At 37.9% G+C, this 26168-nt stretch overlaps 2 protein-coding genes across 2 annotated transcripts in view; both read right to left on the bottom strand.

The window, feature by feature from the left end:
* The window catches only part of ccdc120b (coiled-coil domain containing 120b), a 39946-nt gene extending 15124 nt beyond the window's left edge, over positions 1–24822 (bottom strand). Inside the window, exon 1 of the mRNA XM_073825827.1 lies at positions 24695–24822. The gene's annotated coding sequence lies outside the window, so the exon portion shown is untranslated. The remainder of the gene's footprint in view (positions 1–24694) is intronic.
* Positions 5229–24833, bottom strand: LOC141293771 (coiled-coil domain-containing protein 120-like). Its single transcript, XM_073825828.1, has 10 exons — positions 24695–24833; positions 13289–13401; positions 13097–13200; positions 12753–12883; positions 11008–11115; positions 10809–10929; positions 9698–9754; positions 9416–9572; positions 9213–9314; positions 5229–6255 (listed from the first exon to the last, which is right to left on the bottom strand). Exons 3-10 carry the CDS (start codon positions 13143–13145, stop codon positions 5229–5231), a joined length of 1752 nt encoding a protein of 583 aa, XP_073681929.1. The 5' UTR covers positions 13146–13200; positions 13289–13401; positions 24695–24833.
* Between the last annotated feature and the right edge of the window lie 1335 nt (positions 24834–26168).

Consider the following 26168-nt stretch of genomic DNA (forward strand, 5'->3'; position numbering starts at 1 on the left):
TTTTCTGACTGGGGGACAGGGAGCTCTTCGCCCAATTGACTCTGAGACCCAAATTCTCGAGGTGATCGAGTAACATGGTCGTATGCTGTACAAGCACTGAGCGAGACTGCGCTAGAATCAGCCAATCGTCCAAATAGTTCAGTATGCGCACGCCTTTCAGTCTGAGAGGAACGAGCGCTGCGTCCATGCACTTTGTAAATGTACGGGGTGCCTGGGACAAACCGAACGGCAGGACTGTGTACTGATATGCCTGGCCCTCGAAGGCGAATCTCAAAAATCGCCTGTGACGTGACGCTATCTGTATTTGAAAATACGCGTCTTTCAGATCCACTGACACGAACCAGTCTCCTTGGCGAACTTGCGCGAGGATTTTTCTGGTCGTGAGCATCCTGAACCGACGCTTCACCAGCGCTTTGTTCAGTTGCCTTAGATCTAATATGGGTCTGTGACCCCCGTCTTTTTTCGGTACCAGGAAATATCTGCTGTACAACCCTCCTTCACTTTGAGTTTGAGAGAGGGGCTCTATGACTCCTTTGCTCAATAGTTTCGCCACTTCGGCTCGAAGCAGTTGTGCTGCTTCTGTCTGCATTGTGGTCTCGACGCGCGCTGTATAGCGGCGCGGGCGTCGGTGAAACTGTAGCGAATAGCCTCCTTTTATAATGTCCAGCACCCATTTCGAAACCCCTGGAAGCTTTTCCCATGCGTTTGCATGAATAGCTAGAGGTTGAATACGAAACGCGCTCCGTTCTATCCGTAACGGAGTGGTTTCGGAGTGCTGTGGCACTAGAGACGTGCTGACATTCGAGGCGTGGGGCACGCTGATAGCGGGAACTATTATGTCTGTGTGTGGATGTGGTCGTGTGGCAACAGGCACATTTAACACACTGCAAACACCGTTCGCCTGCATGCACGTTAGTTTCGCTTTTACGGAAACCTTTTGACGTGCGTGATGTGATGTCTGTGGGCACTGTAAAGTGGGCACGTCTATCACCTGTGGAGCGCAATCGATCTGAGCCGATTTTATGTGCGCAGGGTCTGTCTGACATGTTGTGCTTGTGTGTAGAAATGGGCACTGAGTGGGCATTTTGACTACACTTGAAACACCATCGGCCGTGGCCGGTTGTGAAGCGCAATCGATTCGAGTCGATTTTATGTGCGCTTGACCTGTTAGACAGGGTGTGCTTATGTGTAGAAATGGGCACTGGGGAGTGGGCATTCTGACACGTGAAACACCATCGGCCGTGGCCGGGACACCAGAAAATACACTCTTTTTTGGATTTATCTGGGTAGCCGTGAGAACGGCTTTTGAGTACAGGCAAACGGGCGACAGAGCCGGTTTGTTGGCTGCAAAATACACTGGAACAGTCACAATACTTGGAACTGAACAAGCAAATACCTTTGGTGGGGGTCCGGCGACAGCGGGACTCGCGCACCGTCTTTTTCCTAGCTTTGTTAGGACTGCTTCGGAGGCTCAGGTTTCAAATCCAACCTGGGTCTCGGGCCGCGACCAGCGGGACGGCGGCCAGAAGAGCGGGAACGCGGTCTCGCGCCCTGCGCTCGGTGGCGCTGCGAAGCGGCAACAGCGGGCTGTGGCTGGGGTCGTGCGCTCTGCGCGGGCGGTTTCACACGGCCGGCTGCAGAGCTGGAGCGTTTCGGCAGGAAGTGCCTCATCGCCTGGGACGCCTTCTGTACCTCAGCGAATCTCTCTGCAAAGTCCTTGACAGAGGATCCAAAAAGGCCAGCGGGAGAGAGCGGAGCATCGAAGAACGCGGTGCGCTCAGACTCAGCCATCTCCGAAAGCGTCAGCCACAAATGCCTTTCGGCTACAGCGAGCGAAGCCATGTTGCGTCCGATGGCCTGTGCTGCAGACTTTGTAGCGCGGAGTGCGAGGTCCGTGGCGCTCCTTAGGTCCGGCACACAAATCGCGTCAGGGCCTTCCTCATCCATCCTTCGGAGGAGGTCAGCCTGAAAAACCTGCAGCGTGGCCATTGTGTGCAGCGCTGACGCTGCCTGCCCAGCGGCGGTGTAAGCGCGGCTGTGCAGGTTTGACGTCTGGCGACATGCTTTAGACGGCAGCGTCGACTTAGCACGCCGTCCAGCGGAGGGCGGGCACAAGTGGGCTGCTATCGCCTCCTCGACAGGCGGCAGAGAGAGGTATCCTTTTTTCTCGGCGCCGTCCACAGTGGAGAACGCTAGAGAAGAGGATGGGCGCACTCTCGCTGAGTAAGGGGCGCTCCAGGATTTAGCCAGTTCTTCGTGAAGCTCAGGAAGAAAAGGCGCTGGTTTGCACGCGCTCGAAGCGCGTTCCCCTTTCGGCAGAAAACAGCCGTCCAACCTGTTATGAGCGGGCTGCTCCGGTGAGGACCACTCGAGGCCAAGGCACGCCGTGGCCTGTGTCAGAATCCTCATCAGTTCTGCCTCGATCGAAGCTCTCGAGCCTGACGGAGCGTGGGCGGGGGGAGCGAGGTCCACAGAGCTCGTCCAATCCTCACTGCCTGACGCCAGAATAGAGCAGGAATCCTCCTCCTCCATAACTGTGCCCTCGTCAACCGTGTCGGTGCAAGCGGCGGCGGGCAGCGGCCACTTAACATCTGGGACGGAGGCTGACGAGATTGGTGAAGCTGGCGGGCGAACCGGCGAGCTTTGTCGGCTGGGGGGGGGTTCCGGTGCCCGCTGGGCACGGCGCTTCTTACGGCGCGACACCGTGGCGGGCGGGGGAGCAGATTCGGCGAAGAGTGCCAGGCGAGTCCTCAGAGTCGCCATCGGCAGTAGTTCACAATGAGGGCAGCCGCCCTCAGCGAGCGCGAGCGCCGCGTGCTCCTCACCCAGGCAGGAAACGCAGACGATATGGCGGTCCCCGTCACTGAGTGTGGCTCTGCATGAGCCGCAGGAAGGCATCTTTAAAAAGACGCCTGCTCTTTTATAGAGAAGTGTGTATCGCAGCGGCGACACACACTTGAGATATTAAAGGATATGAGCGCCGGAAAGCGCAGCAGGAAGGCACGGAAGGCGGCGTGGCCAGCAGCTTCAGAGACTCGTCCCGCTGAGATGCTTGCAATCGACGGCGGCTTCTTCTCCGGCTCCAGCGATGCGTTTGCTTCGCTTGAAGGATGAAAAATCAGATAATAGCTGCCTATGAGCGATATTTATAGGCCTAGACCACGCCCTTTTAGGCGGGAAGCTACGAAAAGGGCGCGAAGCGACGCAAAGGGCGCGAAATGCCCCCATTGGATCTGGCGTCGCGTCAGGCCTCGCTCTAATAGGCTGCTGCAGTTGCCGCAGAGCAGCCAATAGGCGCGCAAGCTGTTTCGCCTATGTCTGTATGCTGCTGCAACGCGCTTTACATTATTTCAAAATTAAGGATAATTTTTGGCTTCAATATCTCGCAGAAAAGGATTTTCCCCTAGCGTAAGATACTTCTTACGCAGTACTCGTTCCCTCTAGTAAGAGAACCGAATTTACTATAGCGTGGAATGCCACGTAAATTCGTCGATTTTTGGATTGATAAATCAAAAGTTGGTCTGTCACTTAATTCAAATCGCGATATGGACTAGTGTCTGTGAAAACTGAAATGCAAAAAGACCGTTTTAATATGAATCCTGCATGTCCCGTTTGCCTCTGTATGTATGAATGGCAGAGACGCCTTTTTTTTTTTTTTACTGCACGCGTGATGCTCCCGTTAATTTTTTGCATTTGCATCTCACATGAACAGATAGACTCAATCTCCAAAGCTACTGTCAGTGTCACATTTACCGTTTCATTTGAGAAAACTAGCATCATATCATACTTTACACACAGAAACTTCACGGCAACCTGTCAAAATAAAAGTACGGTTTAACATGAAACAGAACAATATTCCTATTTAAATAATAATTGACAAAAAACAATATATATGATAAAAAATAAATATAACAACAAGATTAACCACTTAATTGTAGGAAAAAATACTACGATTATTATTTAAATGTTAAATTATTATTATTTATTGATTTTAAAAGCAAACCTCTGTTTGTTTGCCAAAAATTAAAAAGGTTTATTTTTTCGTTTGATTAAAAATAAATAAATGTTTATGCTTTCATTTGATTATGAGAAAAATTAAAACACAAGAATTTCTTAAAAAAAAAAAAAAAAAAAAAGCAAAAGATTGTAAAGCCCTATTGTTCAAAATGTTAAAATAGAGAGTTTTGGGTTTATTTTTTCACTGAAATAAATGTTTTCGTTATTACACAAAGTAGGGTAAAGTACCGAGAAAAAAAGAATGGAAACCTAGGGGAAACACTGTATCCTATTGCTACAGTTAATGGCAATATTGCACTGGTCTGTTGGACTTGGTTGAACAAAAATAAACAATATTTTGTTGCTTAAGTTTATGTATTCAGTCATTATTCAATGGTATACTAAAAATCCATATGAAAAAACTTACTTCTCACTGTTCTCAGGTCAAATATTTATATGCGATTAAAATGCGATTAATTTCGATTAATTAATTACAAAGCCTCTAATTAATTAGATTAATTTTTTTAATCGAGTCCCGGCCCTAATTAAAACATGTCCTGGATCTTTTCAAGCTTAAAAATGACAGCGAATGGGGTTTAAGATTTTAAAGTCCAATAAAAGTGCATAAATTCATCATAAAAAGTTCTCCACACAGCACCTATAGTACCTAATATAGGGCTTCATAAACATATTCATGCTTTTGTGTAAGAAAAATATTCATATTTAGAACTTTATTAACCATAATCTCTAGCTAGAGAGTGGCGTTTCAACAGATGACATAGGACGAAGTACACGTTGAATCGCTTCAGAAGGCCTTTATTAACCCACCGGAGCCACGGAATACTGTTTATGATGGATTTATGCACCTTTATTGGACTTCATCCATCTAACTTTATCTTAAACCCCATCCACTACCATTATAAAGTTTGGAAGAGCCAGGACATTTTTATTATAACTCAGATTGTATTCATCTGAAAGAAGAAAGCCTTATACACCTAGGATAGCTTGAGGGTGAGTAATTCATGAGGTCATTTTAATTTTAGGGTGAACTATCCCTATAAGAACCGATAAGCAGCTGAGCAAGAAGTAACATTGTATTTTTTAAGTTTATTATTAGTAGTATTATTATAGTAGTAGTAGTAGTTATTCTAATTTCCCTTACTTTTCCAGTCTCACAAATTCTTCACAAGTTTTACATAATCATGGGAAAGTGAATTAAAAATGCAGAAAACTCACCTGGCATGCAAGGGATGCCCATGAAATGAAGCTGACTGAGGTATTTGACGGTGCACAGAGTACAGTGGGTCGGCTGTAACGGACTGAGGCTGGTGCACCAGGTGGTGAGTATGTGAGTGGCGCATGCCGAGTCCTTCGTGACCTTTGGAATAACCTAAGGCGTTCCTCAGATACCAGTCCCGGAGTCCCTCCAGAGCCAGTGCCTTGTGCAGACTGCGAGTGGAGTCCTCAGGAGTGGGCAGAGAGAACTGAGGCGGTCTGCGGCCAAACGCTGCAGCAGCGGACAGCTCTGTGTGATGAGGGTGTAGGTTGGGAATAGAAGAAGTGGTGGATCCAGCAGAGGGATGTGATGGATCATACGCAGAGAACAACACAGCATCCTGCGGGTGCTGCTGTAAAGGAATAAAGGGGCCACAAGATTTTGTTCGTGTCACTTTGACCCGACGAGGCTCGGCCTCTTGACCCCGCAGGAGCATGGGACTGTAGGAAGGTGGGGCGGCGGCCAGATGTAACTGCGAATGAGAGAAACCATTATAGTGCGGAGGGGTACCCGATGGAGGAGTGGAGAAGTCCGGCCAGATTCGTCCTGCCGACTGGTTCTGTTGAGCCTGGACAGGCCTCTTTTGCTGTTTGCCCCAAATGTAGTCCATCAAAATCTCATTGTAACCCGTGCCACTGCTTTGGCCCCCGAGAGAGGAGCGCATTCGACCCTGGTCTTTAAATCCCATCATTTGTCTGTCTGGGCTGCCTTGGTAGATCTGACGGAGCTTCCCATCCGTGAGGGACTCTGAGCTCTTGTATGGTCCAGCTCGGGTAGGCATGCCGTTGCGGGGTGGACCGGGCTCTGGGAGACTTGAGCGGTCGAGTAGCGCCTCAGAGCTGTTGCTACGACGGGCACGGGAGCTGTACGGGCAGCTGCGGCGATCAGAAGAGGAGCCCTCCAAAGATGCCAACGGGACAAATTGAGGAACATCTGGACTGCCACACCACTGCTTCAGTGCAATACCACCAGACATCTCCGGCCTGGCAGGAGGAAAAGACAGTACTAAGTTATTAGTAGTAATAAGATTTTTTTTAAATACATTTGTATCTACAGTGATAATGTAGTGAGGTTACATTATCTGAGGGCACCGTAAGTGCACTCCTGATATGAGGCCTGGTCCAATATGTAGACAACATAATTATGCTGTCTGCATAGATTTTATTTTGTCCAAATTACACTGGATTATTCTTTACGGTAAAGACAATCTAGAAGGGCTGCTCCCTAATAGTTGACTAACTGTTAGTCAATGAGAAGAGGCTTGGTCCACCAAAATTCTATTAGTTGCTTAGTCACAGGAAAAAAACATTCACAGGAAGTGGCAAAGTCATGCAGTCCATGATGAACAGATTGTTAACGACTGGTTTATGTGGTAATATAATCATCGGGCAGGACATCCATCGGTCTTAAAATGCTCCATTTTTGGTCATACAGATAAAAGTAATATTTATCTTACAAATCTGTAAAGACTTTTGTTTATTTGTGTGCACTCAGAATAACAACGAAACATTGTACTTTTGTAAAATAATGAAAGCAAACAGGATACGCTTTCTGCCGTCTCGGTCTCTGTGAACTTGAGCACGAAATTTCAAAACACTTTATATACTTGCCTTACAGACGTGAGAAATATATCTATAGAGAGTGTAATGTCTACTTTTAGAAGAACCAATTCAAATGGAAAACAAATATTCTCAGATTCTGTAATGCATATGAAACATGCATATAGGCGCATCCACTACTACACTGTAAAAAGTTTTCACCAGATTCAACTTAAAAACTTAAGTTCAGCAGCTGCCTTAAAATTTTAAGTTAAATCAGCTTAAAACTACAAGTCATTTTAACGTATTACACTAAAAATGAGTTTATTTAACTTGTGAGTTAAAAGGACTTAAGTTGATTTAATTAAAAAAAAATTTAAGGCAGCTGCTATGAGTCAGTGTCGCCAACTTCATCTCTTACACTGAAAACAAAGAAAGCACTAGTTAATGCAGCTTCCTTACTGTTTTTTTTTTTGGACACATTCATAATTGTTACTTCTGGCGGTGTGCTGTGGCAAGCTTTTTTGTATGCGCTTGAGCTTATTAGACAATGTAGGCAATTTAGGGCTCATTAAAGTGCGACTAATAGTCTTTAGTTGAGGGCACCCTCACAATGTGTGTGTGTGTGTGTATATATATATATATATATATATATATATATAAATAAACAAAATACATATACAATTTCATTCTTAACTGAAAAGTACTGATAAAACAGTTCAGTTTTATTTTTGTTATTCCCAATATTTGAGTGTAATACATTCAAGTGTTTTGGGTCAGTATTTAAAATGCTTTAATTCTGCAAAGATGCTTTAAATTAATCAAAAGTGCCAGTAAATAGCATTTATAATATTACAAAAGATTTCTATTTCAAACAGATTCTGTTCTTTTGAATTATTTTAAATGCAGTTCTTTAAAGAGTTTAATGGTTTCCACAAAAATATTAAGGAGCACAACTGTTTTCAACACTGACGATAAGAAATGTTTTTGAGCACCAAACAAGCATTTAACAATTAACTTTTGTTGTATTTTTGATCAAATAAACATAGTCTTGTTGAGCATAAAATTTGAGCATAACGTTAAAAAAAAAAAAATTAACAACACCAAAAATTTGAATGGTAGTGTTTTTTTTTTTAAAGGGTTACGAAACCCCAGACAACTTTTTCTGAGATTTTAGCAGAAGTGTTTGTGTTGCACATCATAGAAAGCAACGTTGGCATCTGTTAATATTAATTGTTAGAGATAACTGGTTAATTATTTTCATCTTCCGGGTTTAAAATCTACATTGTCCTGACGTCACCGTTTGTGACGCGGCGATGGACTATAGTACATCGATGACGCGTCGGTGTCTCATAAATTTTCATGACGCTGCGTGTTCTTATCCTATGAGAAGTCGATTCAATTAATTATTCACGACAGCGTGCGCTGATTTGCTGTGGCAGGCACTTAAGACTACGTACATTAACTGAAAGGAACGTTTATGGATGAAAGAGAGTGTATGAGTTCGGCACACGCGATTCATTCACAAAGTACGTGTAAGCGTTTTTTCCTTGACGCAACCCATCAAAAGGCTTATATAAATGCGGCAAAATAAGCCTTAACAGTTATTAGTGGTTCAACAGTGTGTTCATATATAGGTTTTCGATGCATAGTGCAAAAGGATGTGCATTTGTGTTTTAAACTCGTGGGGAGCTAAATGAAACTGTCTGAACCCAAATCAAATGTATTTATGTATTAAATGTAATTCATTCAAATATTACTCACACTATCAGAAAGAAAGAAAAACGTGAGTCTATTTTATATTTTTACATTAACAATGTAATCAATTCTCTATTTATTAAAGTCAAGTAGGAATCTCATCAAATTAGTGTTTCTAAGCATTTTATATTTATTCCTGAATAATAACTCAAGGCGCTAACAATTAAAACAATATATTTTATTTGTGAGCTTATGTTCAGCTATTCTTTTTAATAGTTAATTTTTAACTATTTTTGAATCAGTCATTAAAGATTTACTTAAAATTTCACCAAACTGATTACTTACTAAAAATTCCCACATATTGTAGTTTCATGCCATTTAAAATCTTATTTTGTGTGAGTTGTTTACTTACTTTTTTAAATTAGTCTTCCTATTAACGCCATTATATTGTTCATTCAGACCGATTCGCAAACGCGGAATGTGCACAAACACAAGAGGCAGGATTTATCACATGAACCAATCACAGGTGAACGTAACTAGGCATATCCAATCATATCGCGATGGAGGCATTGCCTCCTCTCACATGACTTTCCCCCATTCGTTCTCAATTACCCCCCACCAAACCCACTGCACACTTTAGGAGGATCTGTTAAAACTCAATGGGCTCAGAGGAGGCGAGAGAGTGGTCATAAAACAGTCGTTACCTCACATGGACGCTGATTGGTGCAGTGCGGGACAGCAGCGGTGTGGCTGGAACACTTCTGCCCTCCACATTGGATGCGCTTCTTGGGAGTGAGTGGCTTGGGCTGAATGAACACCCACACATTCATAAGTTATCAATGTAGAGTAAAACTCACCCGTATCAACTTTGCGGAAACATCTCATCTTGTCCTCCCCCACCGCTTACCTCACAGAGCTTGAGGCCGAGTTGCGGCGAGTCCTCATCTCGTAGTAGATCTCCACAGGCGACAGCTTCCTACAGAGCCTACTGTCAGGACTGCCTGGGGCCAGCCGGGGGTGAGACAAGGAGCGATGCTCAGGTGCCACACTGGGAGACGAATCCTCTGTAAACCACAGTTGACAGGGTTGTATATCAAAGTTACAGCCTGTCATAAACAGGCCAGTGTGGTAAAACGAATCAGAGTATTGAGATGTATCTTCGTTGTTTTATAATGTTAAGAGGCCTCACCATTGTCATGTGATGTTGAGTCTGACATCGAACTGCTCTCTGACTTCACATTTTCCTCTGAAAATTAAAAAAAATGGGGGAAAAAAAAAATTACACAATGATACGATTAATATTATTATTAACAACATTATCTACAAATATATTAGTAAATATACTATAAATATCCACCTTATTTTTCCTGTAAGAGCAGGCACGTCCATTTGTAAATTTAATGTGTTTGGCCTCCGGTCTAACCTGCTTCCAGCTGTTTTTTCTGTACAAAACAGCTCATTTTGCTCCTTGATATTGCAAACTGGTGTGTCTTACTATATTATTTTAATGTATTATCTTAATTATGAACACAGTAGTGCAAACAATTTTACCGTTTACTGCACTTAGCTGTTATTCTTCTCATTATTTCCTTACAGCGGCTTATGAACTGGAAGTCTAACACATTACCAGAAAACAAATATTTTAAAAATACGGTGGATAATATAGAAATATACATTATATAAATATTAAAATTAAGATTTAAATATATAAATAATCAGATTACTTTCTTGACTCAATTGTTCACAGTACTGTTCAAAATGCTTTTGAAAAAAATCTTTTATGCTCACAAAGGTTGTGCTTATTTTTAAAAAATACAGTAAAAACAGCAATATTGTGAAATTGTATTACAATTTTACAACTGTTTTCTATTTGAATTAAAAATCCCAGTCTTCAGTGTCACTTGATCCTTTAGAAATCAGGGTTTTAAAAAAATATTTCTTATTTTCAAAGTTAAAGCTTTTGAAATAAACTTTTTTTGGGATTCGTTGATGAATATAAAGTTCAAAAGAACTTTTGTAACACTCTAAATGTCTTTACTGACCTCAAACTTTTGAGAAGTAGTGTAAAAGGCCAGTAGACTTTTTTATATAAATTCTTTGTTTGTGTAAGCTATTTGTTTATAACACAAAGTCTTTTAAAACAAAGGCAATTACTCAGTTACCATGTACCTCCTTTAGAGCCATTCCCAACGTATTCACTTTTTACCAAATTACCAATGTTTACCAAAAATGGTTTTGCACCTTTGTGTGTGTGTGTGTGTGTGTGTGTGTGTGTGTGTGTGTGTGTGTGTGTGTGCTACCTGTGTGACATCCCCGATGAACTGTCCTCTTATTGTGCAATGCGTTTTTATCAGAATCAATGCTCCGGCGCAGGGCACCACTGAACAGAGCCTTCATCTGCCGTCGCTGACCTGGGTCATCCTACATGGAAGACAGATATGGTTATTTTATAAAACTGATAGAAAAACCCTTCCGTTAGCTTTCAGAAAACAGACTCACCTCTCCTTTTGAGGTAACATGAGGGGCCAAACCAGCTCGGCGCTGAACAAAAGGAGGTCTTTCTCCTTCTTCTATAGGAAAATCCCGTGGAAGCTTCCCTGTGAGCTCCTGTACAGACATTTAAACATTTGACTTAGTTTCTAATTGCTACAGTGGGGAATGTCATGAGGTTTATTGCCATTCATTAGAACAAATGGTTGTAACATCTGCATTCAAAAAACACAACTTAATAACGAACAGTTCTACACACCAATGCAAATCTAAAACCATTACATCATCAAAAAGAAGAATTCACTTTCAAAACAGAAAGAAAGAGAAAAATAAATAAATCAGAGTGCAGGAGTACTGAACAGTTATTTTTGCCACTTTATAGGCCTTGAGTGGTTCAATACACATACGTTTAAGTGTCAAAATGCCTGTCTTTGCAAGTATCCTTGTAAACACAGTAGGTCTTAAGTGAAAGCAAACAGCTGAGAAAGAAAACACATGTGTAACAGTATATTGGATCCGGGCAGCTCTTAAAGTGACAGCAGTCTTATATTCTTGCTGCCTATCATTCATGTTAATCAAACAACAAGAGAAAGAAAATCTCTTACTGCTCTTCATGAGAAGTAATATATATATATTTCCTTGACATTGAAAAAATGCAGTGTTTTTATACATTTGATTACTTTATACAATGTATGTAGCAGTTCTTATTGATTTGTTCTACTGTAGTTTTTTGTCCTGTTGCTTGCAATTACTTTCTCATTCTTTTTTTTAAATCACTGACCGTTTGCTTGATTTCAGTGAGCTTGAGTTAAAGAAGTCTCTTCTGCTCACAAAGCATACATTTATTTGCTCCAAAGTACAGCAAAACCAGTAAAATTTTAAAATGTAATTTCTAAAATTGTAATTTCAAATTTTAATTTCAAGTTTAATTAAAAAAAAATTAATTTCTGTGATTTCTAAGATAAATTTTTAGTATCATTACTCCAGTCACATGATCCTTCCAAAATCATTCTAATATTGTGGTTTGCTGCTAAAAAAAAAACATTTATTATTATGATTGTTATTATTATGTTGAAAACAGCAGAGTAGATTTTTTTTTTTTCAGGTTTCTTTGAAGAATAGAAAGTTCAGAAGAACTCAGCATTTATCTGAAATAGGTATGTAACATTATTTTGTAACATTATAAATGTCTTCATCATCACTTTTGATCAATTTACATCCTTGCTAAATAAAAGTCTTAATTTCTATAATCCCCCCAAATTAAATTATACTGAAGCATTCGAATGATATATTGTGTATTGATACAAAAGCTTTTCATTTCAGATAAATGCTGATCTTTGGATCTTTCTATTTATCCATGAATCCTGAAAAAATGTACTCACCTGTTTTAAATATTGATAATAATAATAATAATAAATGTTTCTTGAACAGCAAATCAGCATATTAGAATGATTTCTGAAGGATCATGTGACACTGAGGACTGGAGTAATGATGCTGAAAATTAAGCTTTGATCACTGGAATAAATTACATTAGAAAATATATTAACTAGTTATTTTAAATAGTAAAAATATTTCAAAATATTACCGTTTTTGCTGTACTTTGGATCAAATAAATACAGTCTTGGTGAGCAGAAGAGACTTCTTTAAAAAAAACATTTAAAATCTAAAAACTTTTGACTGGTAGTGTAAAAGTAAAATACTGTAACAATAATTTGCAATAATAAAATACTCCAAAGTTTAATAAACCATCTCACCGCCTCTAGAAGACACACTTGTCGCAGCTCTCCGAGACGACTGTTCAAAAGGCTCTGCAGACTCTGCTTTCGCTCCTGCAGTTCTGAGATTCGCTCTGCTTGCAGCTTGCTGTCCTGACAGCCCTGGACATCTGTGCATGAGCATGATGTTAAAATTATATTTACACTGCCGTTCTTCACACTTCTGCTATATTTGATCAAATAAAAACAAAATGCAATAAAACACACTAGAAAAAAAAGTTTTAAATGGTACAAATGAGCATGCAAATATCCAATATTGACCAACACAAAAAATCTACAGTATATATTCAATATAAAAATAAATGAAAAAAAAATAGGCTCACCTGGAGCCCCTAAGCCCATGGCAGTAATCAGGCGACCTTTGACCTCCATAGAATGGATTTCAGGAAGTCTTGCAAAGTCTTTAGCTCCCAATTACCCTCAGCTTCTGCGGACAAATAAGAACATAGATCTAATGAATATGGTATAATTCAAGCTACAAATGAACTGAGAATGATTTGAGAACCTCCCAACACCTTGTAGTTTGAATCACATGAGGCATGTCATGTAGTGTAGTGTCCACAATGCCCAGTATCACAATGGCCTGCAGGGGGAGCCACTGTGCGACTTCTAAATTTACTGCTGAGCCCTTAATAGTGAGAAAAAGATATATGCTTGTTATCCACCTTATTCTTTAACGTGAAAGTAAGCCTATGGGCAAGACTTTCGGTTCATTAGCCACTATACAGGGAAATATTGAGAAGAATAACTATGTGCAGTAAATGGTAAATACACTAAAATAATACAGCAAGACACAAATTTGCAATATCAAGCAACAAAACGAGCTGTTTTGTACAGCTAAAAATAGCTGGAGGCGGATAAGACTGGAAACCAGACCCATAAAATTAACAAATGACTGTGCACACACTACATTTTTCTAGATATTCCTGCTGGCTGTAACACGGTGCTCTAAATGATGGCCTATATAAAAGTTTAATGGCTTGTTCTGCCAGAAAACGTAACATCAGAATACATTAATTTAAAGTGGCAAACAGCACTACCAAAATTAATTTAAAAATGTAGTTTCCCTACTTAAATCGCTGCTGTGCCTCTAAATAATTTATTAAACAATTACCTCTCTTCTTTCTGGAAGTTACGTCATGTCAGGGTAACATGAAAGTGAGAGCTCATATCAGGTCATTGTGGCATCCCAGGTTACCCAACAAGTGTTTTAAATCTGGGTTTGCAGACTACTGTGGCTTTGAGTTATATGACCAAACAACTCATTTTGATATGAATGAGCAACATTTAATACAATTTACCATAAATACAGTATACTTAATGCCTTTTAATGTCAACAATTTTACCTATATTTTGTTGACTACGGTAAAATTACATTTCTAAAATATTTAAGATCACAAATGAAAATTTTTCATAAAAACTTTATTTCCAGGTTTACATATTTAAACTTAATCTAAAATACTGACTATATTGATTTCAGATTCCAGTGCATTTACTGGCATAAATTATAAATCCTTCACTTTGGATCCATTGTACTTCCACAAATAAAATAAAAAAAAATTATTTTGGATCCATTGTACATCACAAATAAAATAAAATAAATGACTTTGGATCCACTGTACTTCCACAAGTAAAAAAAAAAAAAAAAAAACATTTTAGATCCATTGATCTAAAATAAAATTAAATAAAATTAAATACTTCAGATCCATTGTCCTTCCACAAATAAAATAAAATAAAATAATTAAATAATTTATTTTGGATCCATTGTACGTCACAAATAAAATAAAATAAAATAAAATAAAATAAAATACTTCAGATCCATTGTACTTCCACAAATAAAATAAAATAAAATAAAATAAAATTATTAATTTTGGATCCATTGTACGTCACAAATAAAATAAAATAAAATAAAATAAAAATACTTCAGATCCATTGTACTTCCACAAATAAAATAAAATAAAATAAAATAAAATAAAATTATTAATTTTGGATCCATTGTACGTCACAAATAAAATAAAATAAAATAAAATAAAATAAAATAAAATACTTCAGATCCATTGTACTTCCACAAATAAAATAAAATAAAATAAAATAAAATTATTAATTTTGGATCCATTGTACGTCACAAATAAAATAAAATAAAATAAAATACTTTGGATCAATTGTACTTCCACAAATAAAATAAATAAATAAAACATTTTAGATCCATTGTACATCACAAAAAAAAAAAAAAAATTGATCCAGTGATCTAAAATAAAATAAAATTAAATAAAAAATATATGTTTTGGATATTTTGTAATAAATTACTTTAGATCCATTGTGCTTCCACAAATAAAATAAAATAAAATAAAAATTAAATAATTTATTTTGGATCCATTGTACGTCACAAATAAAATAAAATAAAATTACTTTGGATCACATGTACTTCCACAAATATAATAAATAAATAAAACATTGTACATCACAAACAAAATAAAATAAAATACTTTAGATCTGTTGTACTTCCACAAATAAAAAAATAAATAAAATAAAATATCACTTTGGATCCATTGTACATCACAAATAAAGTAAAAAAAAAATTGGCAAATGCTGCAAAACTGTTCATGGATCATAGTTATAGTATAAAGGCTGCTGGCAAACTTGGACATAACGCAGAATGTGTTTTTGTTTGTGAGGAAGTGGTGTGGGTCATGTGGTACGATGGGTGGCTGGGAATGTGCCCAACAAAACAAGACATAAAACCACCATGTGCAGGATAAACAGACAACAATGAACAGCAAGTGTAAGTATAAATAAATGAGGCAAAATATTCAAAACAAGAAGCTCTCAAAATTAATTTAGGATCAATTGAACAGATAAGATTCTTCAAAACACTACGAGCACATCTGGTGGACACATGCTAACAGATATCGCACACCTCAACTCTTGTAGAGACCTGGCAGAGAGCATGATGGGAGGAGAGAGGGGAGGATAAATGCTCGGAGATCAAAACCTGACTCGGGGAGAACGATGAGAGATATATAAACAAGGCATTTATGGGAATTTGATGACAAAGCACCCAAAGTCCTAGGACAAAATATGTGAGAGTATAAAGAGTGAGAGAGGGAAAAGCATGACAGTCAGAGATCCATATACATTTACAAATCAGTTTTCATGGTATTAATAAAAACATTTTTGTTACTTTTGTACAGTGTAGGGTCGCCGGTTCTTGTCACATGTAAAACCTGGTTACTAAAGCTAAACCAGTTGAGAATTACTGTCTCAAAATCTGCCAGAAATGCAAAACTTTCACAAAAGGAGTTGTTAAACAGAGAGTCTCAGACAGCATTCACTTCACATTTAGGGAACAAAATACAATGAAGGTAAATGGTGAATGTGGCTGTAAACTAGTGTCTAACATTTGATTTGGTGTTTAACGGAAGAAATTATTATGCAAAGAAATAGTTACTCAACTTATAAAAGCAAATATAATATAAAAATCAATTTCATGTCTACAAAGTGGGCAGTTTCACCTTATTTGTATTTGACAGATGACTACATCTACTTAAAAGGCTGATTTGAGTCTGTTTCTGTTTACAACCATCATATAACAAAACATACAGTATGTGAATTGACATGTTAATGACAGCTGTAGCAGGTGAGACTGTATACACAGCTGTACTCCAATGCATTGTATTTTATAATTTCAGGAAAATCTATGCGTCGAAACACTTTCTAAACAAAGAAGAACTTACGAAATAAACTTTTGTTTCTTAAAAATGCGATTGTAATTAATCCGCTATATGATTTTGATTTACAAATCGTTATCATCAACAACTAAACAAAAAACATGAGTCAAACGAGAAAAAAAATATTTCTATTAACTCTGTAACATTATAACGTAAAACACGCTTGAGCGGCTGGATAAACTTTTTTGCCTTAATGTGTAGTTTCGAGGACTTACCTTGACCAGATTAAGTCACTGAGAAGATATCCACAACAGGAAAGAAAAAGCAGGCTTATTTCATTGCACGTCCGATATTAACATGTTACTCCAGAAGTTGTCTCTTATCCACGAACTCAAAAGTTTCGCGTTTCTTCTTTTGCAGACGTTGCAACTCAAGCAAGTCTTTTCTATGAGCCCTAAAGGCAACAAGGACGAAACCATCTACACGCGCAGACAGGGGTTAACAACTTATAAAATGGCTATAACATATTAAACACTCACAATTTTAAATAAATTATAAGACTGTTATCTTTACAAACATTTTGTCTGTATATAAACCGCATAAAATCACATTCATGTCTAAACTGAAGATATAAATCCGAGTTATTTCAATGGTTTCGTCTGAAAAGCGGACAGGTGAGGCTGTAGCGTCCGTAACAACCATATGGTTTCTAACTTAAACGTCGCAGACAGGAATGATTTATACTCATTGCGGTACTAAATTTACGGCAAACAATTCTTTTTATCTTTTAGAGTAGAAGAGGTTTATCTAACACACGTGTTAAGTTAACTGCAAAGGTCTTATTAGCAATTGTATATTTAAAGGGACAGTACACCCAAATCTGTATGATTTGCTTTCTTCTGCAGAGCACGAAAATAACTGCATGGGAAAAGACCCTAATAATGAATCATGACTAAAGTTTTAAAGTTTTTTTTGCATTCTTTTTAAACCTTGACCTTTTTGGTCACTATTCATTCTCTTTGAATAAAAAAGGGTTCAGTAGAGTCTTCTCGATTTCTCATTTTCTCATTTTTGTCTTCCACAGCTGAACGTATGCCTTTTTGAAAGACATGAGGTAAGTAAATGATGATTGAATTTTTGAACTATTCCTTTAAGTCAATAGTCATGTGGTCAAACAAACGTTAACAGTCAGCAGTGTTTACCTAGCAAGATACTGACCTCTGCATGCAGCATTCCTCTCAACTTTGGAAGAGCAACTGACAATACCGAAGGTAATTATTTGGTTTTAAAACGGATATATTTAAGCTTTAAAACAATCAACCATCATTTGATTCAGTGTGTTATTAGGTGGAAGAGTCAACCAAAGAAAATCTGAAACATAAAATGAGTTTATGAGCTTTCAAGCACTAAAATTGACACATTAAACACCTCCATCTGCTAACTGTGATTTATTGCCAAAGAAATGGTTAAACTGACGCTCCCACTGAAAGATAGCTTTAGAGGCAGCCTTCATATTTACATATGCTTGCTTTATACATTGCACATTTCTGTACAAAGCATCATACAGTAAAAAAAAAACGGTACATTTTATCATGAGATTAAGTTGGGGTTTCTAAAGCAGAGGTTCTCAACTCTGGCCCTCGAGGTTCACTTTCCTGCAGAGTTTACCTCCAACCTTGATCAAACTCACCTGCCTGTAACTTTCTAGTAATGAAGAGCTTGATTAGCTTGTTCAGGTGTGTTTGATTAGGGTTGGAGCTAAACTCTGCAGGAAAATGGACCTCGAGGGCCAGAGTTGAGAACTCCTGTTCTAAAGGATGCTACACAACACCAATCATACTCACTGACTTGAGCAAAACGACACCAACTGACTATGAACAGGCAGCCTAGAAATTTATGACACACTTTTCCAGCGCATGACAGCATGGTGAATTGGCATAGCAGAGGGATCTGATGCTATTTGCGACCATGAGACCTTATTGTAGAAATTGGAGGGGCTGAGATTAGCGCTTGGGGGAGAAGTGCTTTCTCAAAGCAGACAAAGGCAATTCCAAGGACTTGTCATGACCTGTCTCTCATTTGCACTGCCCTGTTTTAGCACACCAAAAGGGCTCTAGCATACAAAGAAACTGCTTGAATATCTCACTTTCTGTCTTGCTCTGGCCATTGCATCACTTCTGAGTTCATAATACAACAGAGATGCAATGAAGAGCGTTTCTGGGTCACCGACAAAATTACTTGAGCATCATTTAATGGGCCATGCTGTGAGTGTAATCATGCATTTTGTAAGTAAACAGAAAGACATAATTGAGGACACATTTAAATCGACATGGAGTGATGATAGTCTCCAAAGCAATTTGACTGTAATTATCAACAAGGAAATATAAAATAAGTGTACAAGTACACTTAACACTGCAGGTGGAGTCTTTTTATTCATTTATGATTGACCGATGTAACTGATGTAATCGATGATCTCAAAGACCATTAGTAGGGGGAAACCGATAAAAGAGGACTGCGCTCAATATAATAATATATAGCTCTGAGGCACGAAGCAAGTGTGACCAGCAGTGACCCTCCCTCCTTATATCTGATTCTCAAGAACAGCCAGCTGCTGTCCTGCCAACCTCTACTCTGCTTCGCTTTGATCTCTGCAGAACAGGTTACAGAGGTCAAACTGCAACCACTGTGTTCAAGCAATTTTAGCAGCTACAGAATTGAGAACCTGCTCTCTTAAAGAGATAGTTCACAGAAAAAAAAACATTCTGTCATTAATTACTCACCTTCATTTGTCATCGAAACACAAATTAAGATATTTTTTATGAAATCAGAGAGCTTTCTGACCCTGCATTTTGAAAATGCCTATTTTGAGTGGAAGCAGAAACACTGTTTTCGTGCATGGCTCTTTAAATGCAAATAAGCTGCTGCTCCCCGCCCACTTTTCCAGAACAGGGCTGTGCTTTTACAGCTCATGCCTCAGATACTCTGCTTAAAAACATCTGTTTGGTTTTGATTATCATGTCTATTGTGCTGTTTTAAAGCCATATTAGTTTAAAGTTCTCTTTCATGTCTTATTGTGCTTAAACTGTCAAATATACATTTATTTTAAAAACACACGAGTTACAAATCATCTAGACCTGTTTGGCAGCAGTGTAATATACAGTAAATAAATCAATAAATCCACTGCTCTCTTGTCTCCTCTGAGGCTGGGACTCTAAATTATGAGTGTGTTTTAGTGCCACGTTAAATAAAAAATAAAAAAATCTGAAATTACGAGATTCAATTTGAAATTATAAGAATAAAGTCAAATTGTTTTGAGAATAAAGTCAAAATATTTCGAGAATGAAATCTAAATATTTTGTGAATAAAGTTTAAATATTTCAAGAATAGAGTCAAAATGTTTTGAGAATAAAATCTAAATATTTTAAGAATAACATCAAAATGTTTTGAGATTGAAGTCGAAATGTTTTAAGAAAAAAGTTAAAATGTTTCGAGAATAAAGTCTAAATGTTTTGAGAACATAGTCCAATTTTTAAAAGCTGAGACTTTGGAATATCTCCCAGTGCACCAAATCCGGCCATTTGCATGCGCAAAAGACTAGAATGTACTCTCAAAATATTATAACTTCATTATCGAAACATTTCTTTCGACTTTACTGTAGAAATATTTGACTTTATTCTTCAAATATTTCAACTTTATTCTCAAAATATTTCAACTTTATTTTCGAAATATTTCAACTTTATTCTCGAAACATTTCTTTTGACTTTATTGTAGAAATATTTGACTTTATTCCTAAAATATTTCAACTTTATTCTTAAAGTACTTCAACTTTATTAAAATATTTTGACTTTATTCTCGAAACATTTCGCCTTTATTCTCGTAATTTCGACTTTAATCTCTAAATATTATGACTTTGATATCATAATTGCTATGAATGATCTTTTCAACTTTATTCTCAGAATTTTGCTTTGTTGTCGAAATAGTTTAGAAATATTTGGACTTTTTAGAGTTTATTTTCATAATATTTTGACTTTATTCTCGTTATTTCGACTTTATTCAAATTTATTTTACTTTTATTTTACTTTAAGACAGGAAAGTTATCAAACTTTGCTTAAAATAATGGCGCCGTGGGTTGAAATGTGCAAATTAGGGAGCGGTAATATTATAATAACATTCCCTTGTCTATGTCACAGGGGAACCGAACTCTGACGCAGTAGTTTTTTTCACATGCTTGCGGATAAAGGCTTACCAGAAGTTACTGGGTTGTTATTTTTTTTACAGTTTCTGGGTTGGTAGATGCACTGGGGACCCGATTATAGCACTTAAACACAGTTAAAGTCTTATGATATATCACCTTTAATGTTAACAAAAAAAATACATTTTTATAGATTTTATTTATGATTTAATAAACAAACCAACAATGACTTTAGAGAGAATACTAGTTTTCTGGAATGTTTGGTCAAACTTTATTGAGTGCAGTAAAAATAGAAAGAAAAAAAAAACTTTTAATGTGTCCATGAAGTGAGCAGTATTGCACTACAGAACATCAGAGCCTTACAAAACACAACAAAAAGCTAAATCTCTCCTAGAATAGTCAAATGGACAACTTAAATGTGTGTTGGTTCTGCCTGAGTAATTACTCAACTCCTCTTTCTTGTCCACCCAAAGACGAAATTCTTTCCTCCGTGTTTTCTTTACTACTGGATAAACAAAGACAAACAGACAGTCAGCAACAAAGCCGACTACAGCTTGGCAACACTGTGGTAAATCCCTCTGTGAAAACATGTACATTTCACAGCCTAGCCGGATTGGAGACAGTGTACTGTTTTGCCACCTCAGACCCCGTCCTGGGGTCAGACAGCTAGCAGCTGGACAGATAACAGAAAGCCATTTGTTTGGACGCTAACACTCACACCCTGCACTGTCATTTGTGGTCATGACTCAAGCCTTTAAAGAGATTGTTCACCCAAAAATGAAAATTCTGTCATGAACCGCATGTCGTTCCAAACCTGTATGACTTTCTTTCTTCAGTGGAACATGTCTTTGTCAATACAATGAAAGTAAATGGGGTTTGTTATCTCCTTAAGCAATTAGCTCTGGTCTAAAACTTCCTATAACCATCTAAAATACTGCAAACTAAGAGATAAGGGTAAAAATATAACAAACTAAACAGATGTTACCCTTAAATTCCCAGCATGAGTTTTTAGTGCCGGCTTGTGTGCACATCAAGCCACTATTGACTGAGTTTGCACTCTTTATTGCCAGTGCACCCCGGAGAGGGAGGAGCTCAAAAAACAGAAGAGATCTGCTGAAAATACACTCTTGACAGTGCTAGATGGAGCAAGAAATCTGTGCTTTGCAAAGCGGAGTGACTCAGAGTCTAGACACTTCAAACCACACTCATCATCCTCGGCTAGCGGTGCACACAGTGGGACGTGATTGAGGGAGCTTCAATTATAGAAGCGCAGTTCATTATGTGCCACGATAGGCCAAATGTAAATGTCTCATTTAAATGAATGGGCAAATTTGTTGATTGTCATACAAATTAAGCATTATGATGTGGGCTGGATGAAAGAAAACCGCACGATACAAATGCAACTGCTTTATGGCTGGCTGCAGGTCAGTATTGTTCCTGAAACAAACTATTAAAATTAGTTATGTTACTTGAAATAAAATATACATATTAAATGACAAAAGTTAGACTTAGCTTAAACTTCTAAAACTAACATGAAAATGAGAACTAAACACTTAAATAAGTAAACATGCTGTAAAAGCTAAAATATTAAAAAAGAAATCAAATCAGGGATGAAAGTACTAAAAACTAAGTAAAATTACTAAAACTTTAAAATTAATTACAAAAATAAAATCCATGATAGTATGGCTATTATAGTGGTACGCGGTAATACCGTGGTACTTTTTGCAAGTGTAATCTTTGTAATAATTTGTTTAAGAAGTACATTAAACATTGTTATGGCCCTGCTAACGACAATATGCAATTAAAATGACGCAAGAGTGTTACTGAAACTGATTTTTTTTTGTATGCTTTATAGCTCAATAGCAGTTGACAACTGGAGTTAAAGTTATTAGAGTTAACTGTTTGTGGGAAAATAGGATGTTCAAGCACTCTTTCTGATGTCTTTTAGTAGTTTTACAGACAAAAAAATATTATTTCAGGACAATAAGATGAACGACTCAGTGTTTGAAAGACCTGATTAAGTGAAGATTAAATGAGTTTGTAATAGCATACTAGCACACTTAAAGGGGTAGTTCACTTTCAGAACAAAAATTTACAGATAATGTACTCACCGACTTGTCATCCAAGATGTTCATGTCTTTCTTTCTTCAGTCGTAAGGAAATTATGTTTTTTGAGTAAAACATTTCAGGATTTCTCTCCATATAATGGACTTCTATGGTGCCCCCGAGTTTAAACTTCCAAAATGCAGCTTCAAAGGTCTCTAAATGATCACAGCTGAGGAAAGAAGGGTCTTATCTAGCAAAACGATCAGTTATTTTCTAAAAAAAAAAAAAAAAAAAAAAGACAATTTATATACTTTTTAACCTCAAATGATTGTCTTGTCTAGCTCGGCAAGACGAGCGTTTGAGATTTTAAAGTATATAAGTTGTAAATGTTTTTAGAAAATAACTGATCATTTTGCTAGATAAGACCCTTCTTCCTCGGCTGAGATCATTTAGAGCCCTTTGAAGCTGCATTTTGGAAGTTCAAACTCGGGGGCACCATAGAAGTCCATTATATGGAGAGAAATCCTAAAAATGTTTTCCTCAAAAAAAAAAACACAATTTCTTTACGACTGAAGAAAGAAAGACATGAACATCTAGGATGACAAGGGGGTGAGTACATTATCTGTAAATTTTGTTCTGAAAGTGAACTACTCCTTTAAAATGAAATAATAAAATAGCAAAACTATGCAATTCCAAAATCTTGTGACCACCTACTGGTGATGTAACCTGTAGACAGAGTTGCCAGGTTTTCACAATAAAACCCAATTGCTACTCAAAACTAGCCTGAAAGTACCCCAATTGCTTTCGGGAGAAAATACACTTTTTTGGCTGGGTTCCCCTGGTAAAATTAGCATAACAATGGCTAAAGATGACCTTATTTGGGTTGCTTCAACCTGCGGACATAAAAACAACGGCATCAATAGGTAACCTCCCCAATCCCACAGAAAAAAACACGAATTTGGCAACACTGAAAACATTACTGAATTAATCTGATTCAAAGGATTCGAATCACTGAAGTGAAACTGTGACAAAAACACATAACAAAATTACAAAAAAACTATTAAATTAAATATAAAATACCAAATAAAAACAGCTATACAAAAATACATACAAAAAGCTATGACAATATTTCTAACATGATCAAGTTATTAGAGTTGATTGTTTGTGGGACAATAGGATGTTCAAGCACTCTTTCTGATATATTTTAGTAGATTTACAGACAAACATTTTTTTTAGGTATAAGACGAACGATTCGGCGTTTGAAAGAACCGATTAAGTAAAGATTGAATGACTCACTCAATACACACAAAATGAGTTCGTTATACACTAGCACATTTCATATCGTTATTAAATTATAAAATAGAAATAGAAAGCCTACGCATTTCCGAATTCATACTTGTGACCACCTACTGGCGATGTAACCTGTGGAAAGCATCACAGAATTAATCTTTTAAGTAGCTGATTTAAAAGATTCGAATCACTGAAATGAATCAAACTGAGGCACACGCCAGGATACGTAGTATCGCATTATTGATCAGAGTGGCTTATCCGAAAGAACACATGCATTTACACACGACACATTTACTGTTAATCAATCCCATCCGACAAATAACAGGTGTGACTGTTTTGCATCACTAATACATCGCATAGCAACATGCCACGGAAAATCCCATTGAAAGCCACGCGCGACGCTTTCATCAGCAAGAACTACATGCTGGATGAATGAGACGCGAATAAGAGAACGTAACCGCTGGTTTTAAATGACAAGATATGCTCATATATGAACATTTAGCACACCAAAAAGGTTATAGAAATCTTACAGGGCATCAGGCAGATTTCTCCTCATGCGTCCCTGCATCTAACGGAGCATATACGTTGTTGTCTGCCATATCCAGTTCATGTATAAATCTACTGATATTCGTATTTCATATATTATTCCCATTAAAGGTTGTCTGCTTAAGAAAACGCGACGTTTAAAAGAAGATTGAACGTGAGAAAACACCATGCACACGGACCTGCGATGCCAATTAATATTCATCTGCGGCTCTCCTCAGTCACATCTTGCAGATCACATCCTCCCCTTCATGCAAAACACATACAGGGTCCCTGCATCGCGCCGGCACGGTGATTTTAACATCTTCTCTCACATTTCAGCTTACATCCCAGTTATCCACTGTAAAGCGCTGTCACACCTCTGGAACAAGACTGGCAAACAGGGAAGAGCAACACGCATCCACTTGTCTGATTAACTCTTTCAGTCTCGCCCATTTATATAGACCCAACTGACAAACTACACTCACGCTGTGTCTGAACAGAGGTTTGCATAGCTTACTAGGATGTGAACAGTCTGTTTGCGAAACAAATCTACGAAATCAACAAAAAAATAAATAAAACAATATGCAGGTCCATATTTTAGTGAACGACTCTTCATGAGTAAATAATGAACGGTTTAGGTAATTAAATTAATTTTTATATTTCCAAATATTTATATTATATTGCATTGTGTATTAATAACAACATAATGAAAAACATTTTATTTTAGGTTCCAACTTTGCACGAACCGAATGCAGAGGTGCGGTTATACTGTGTTATGGCGCCCCCTTTGGCGCATGTGTGTATCGCATATTTGATCCATGATACCGCAGGAGAAAATTTACATGTGGATGCTGCAGCAACTGTACGGTAAAGCGACTTTTCGTTAATTCAGAATCAGTGATGCTTTTCTAATCCATTCAATAAGGCCTTATTAGGGCAAAAACACTACAGGCAAAAACATTGTTTTTGTTTTTTTCCCAGGCACCCATGGACTTTTTTTTTTTTTTTTTTTTTTTTTTTTTAAGATTTTGCCTCCATGTGTTTTTCAGACTGGTGGAAAAACATCCAAAATATACATTTAAGCAGGGGCGCCGCTCGCAATTTTGGGCCCTATGACAAAATATGAGTATGAGTTTTTTGTTTAGTTATAGTTGTTCATAAGTCCTTTGTTTGTCCTGAATAGTTAAACGGCCTGATGTTCTTTAGAAAAATCCTTCAGATTCTTTGGGTTTTCAGTTTTTTGTGTATTTGAACCCTTTCCAACAAAGACTGTATTATTTTGAGATCCATCTTTTCTCACTGAGGACATCTGAGGGACTCATATGCAACTATAGAAGGATGGATTTTTCTGAAGAACAGCGGGCAGTTTAACAGTTCAGGACAAACAAGGGACTCATGAACAACTATCTTGTGTTATACAACTTGTGAAAAATGGGCATTCGATGTCCACTATAAAGATTCACTAAGGCCCGGATCACACCGAACGCGTTTTTGCAGTTGGAGGCGCCTCTTTTGAATGGTTTTCTGTTGGCAGTGAGCGTTCTACGCGCTGCTTATGCGCCCCAGGCGCCTCGCGTTTTCGCCGCCTGCTGCGCCTCGCGTTTTTGCAGGAGCGCTCTGAGCGCCTGAAGTTGAAAAAAAATCAACTCTGAGCGGAAAAACGCCCAACGTCAT

The sequence above is a fragment of the Garra rufa genome, chromosome 20 (genome assembly GCF_049309525.1).
Source record: "Garra rufa chromosome 20, GarRuf1.0, whole genome shotgun sequence".
Taxonomy (NCBI): Eukaryota; Metazoa; Chordata; class Actinopteri; order Cypriniformes; family Cyprinidae; genus Garra; species Garra rufa.

Coding starts and splice junctions, on each gene's coding strand:
- LOC141293771 (XM_073825828.1), bottom strand. CDS start 13,145: ATGGAGGTCAAAGGTCGCCTGATTACTGCCATGGGCTTAGGGGCTCCA. Junction 12,884..13,096: donor CATGGGCTTAGGGGCTCCAG/GTGAGCCTATTT, acceptor GCTCATGCACAG/ATGTCCAGGGCTGTCAGGAC. Junction 9,755..10,808: donor TCATCGGGGATGTCACACAG/GTAGCACACACA, acceptor TTTAATTTTCAG/AGGAAAATGTGAAGTCAGAG.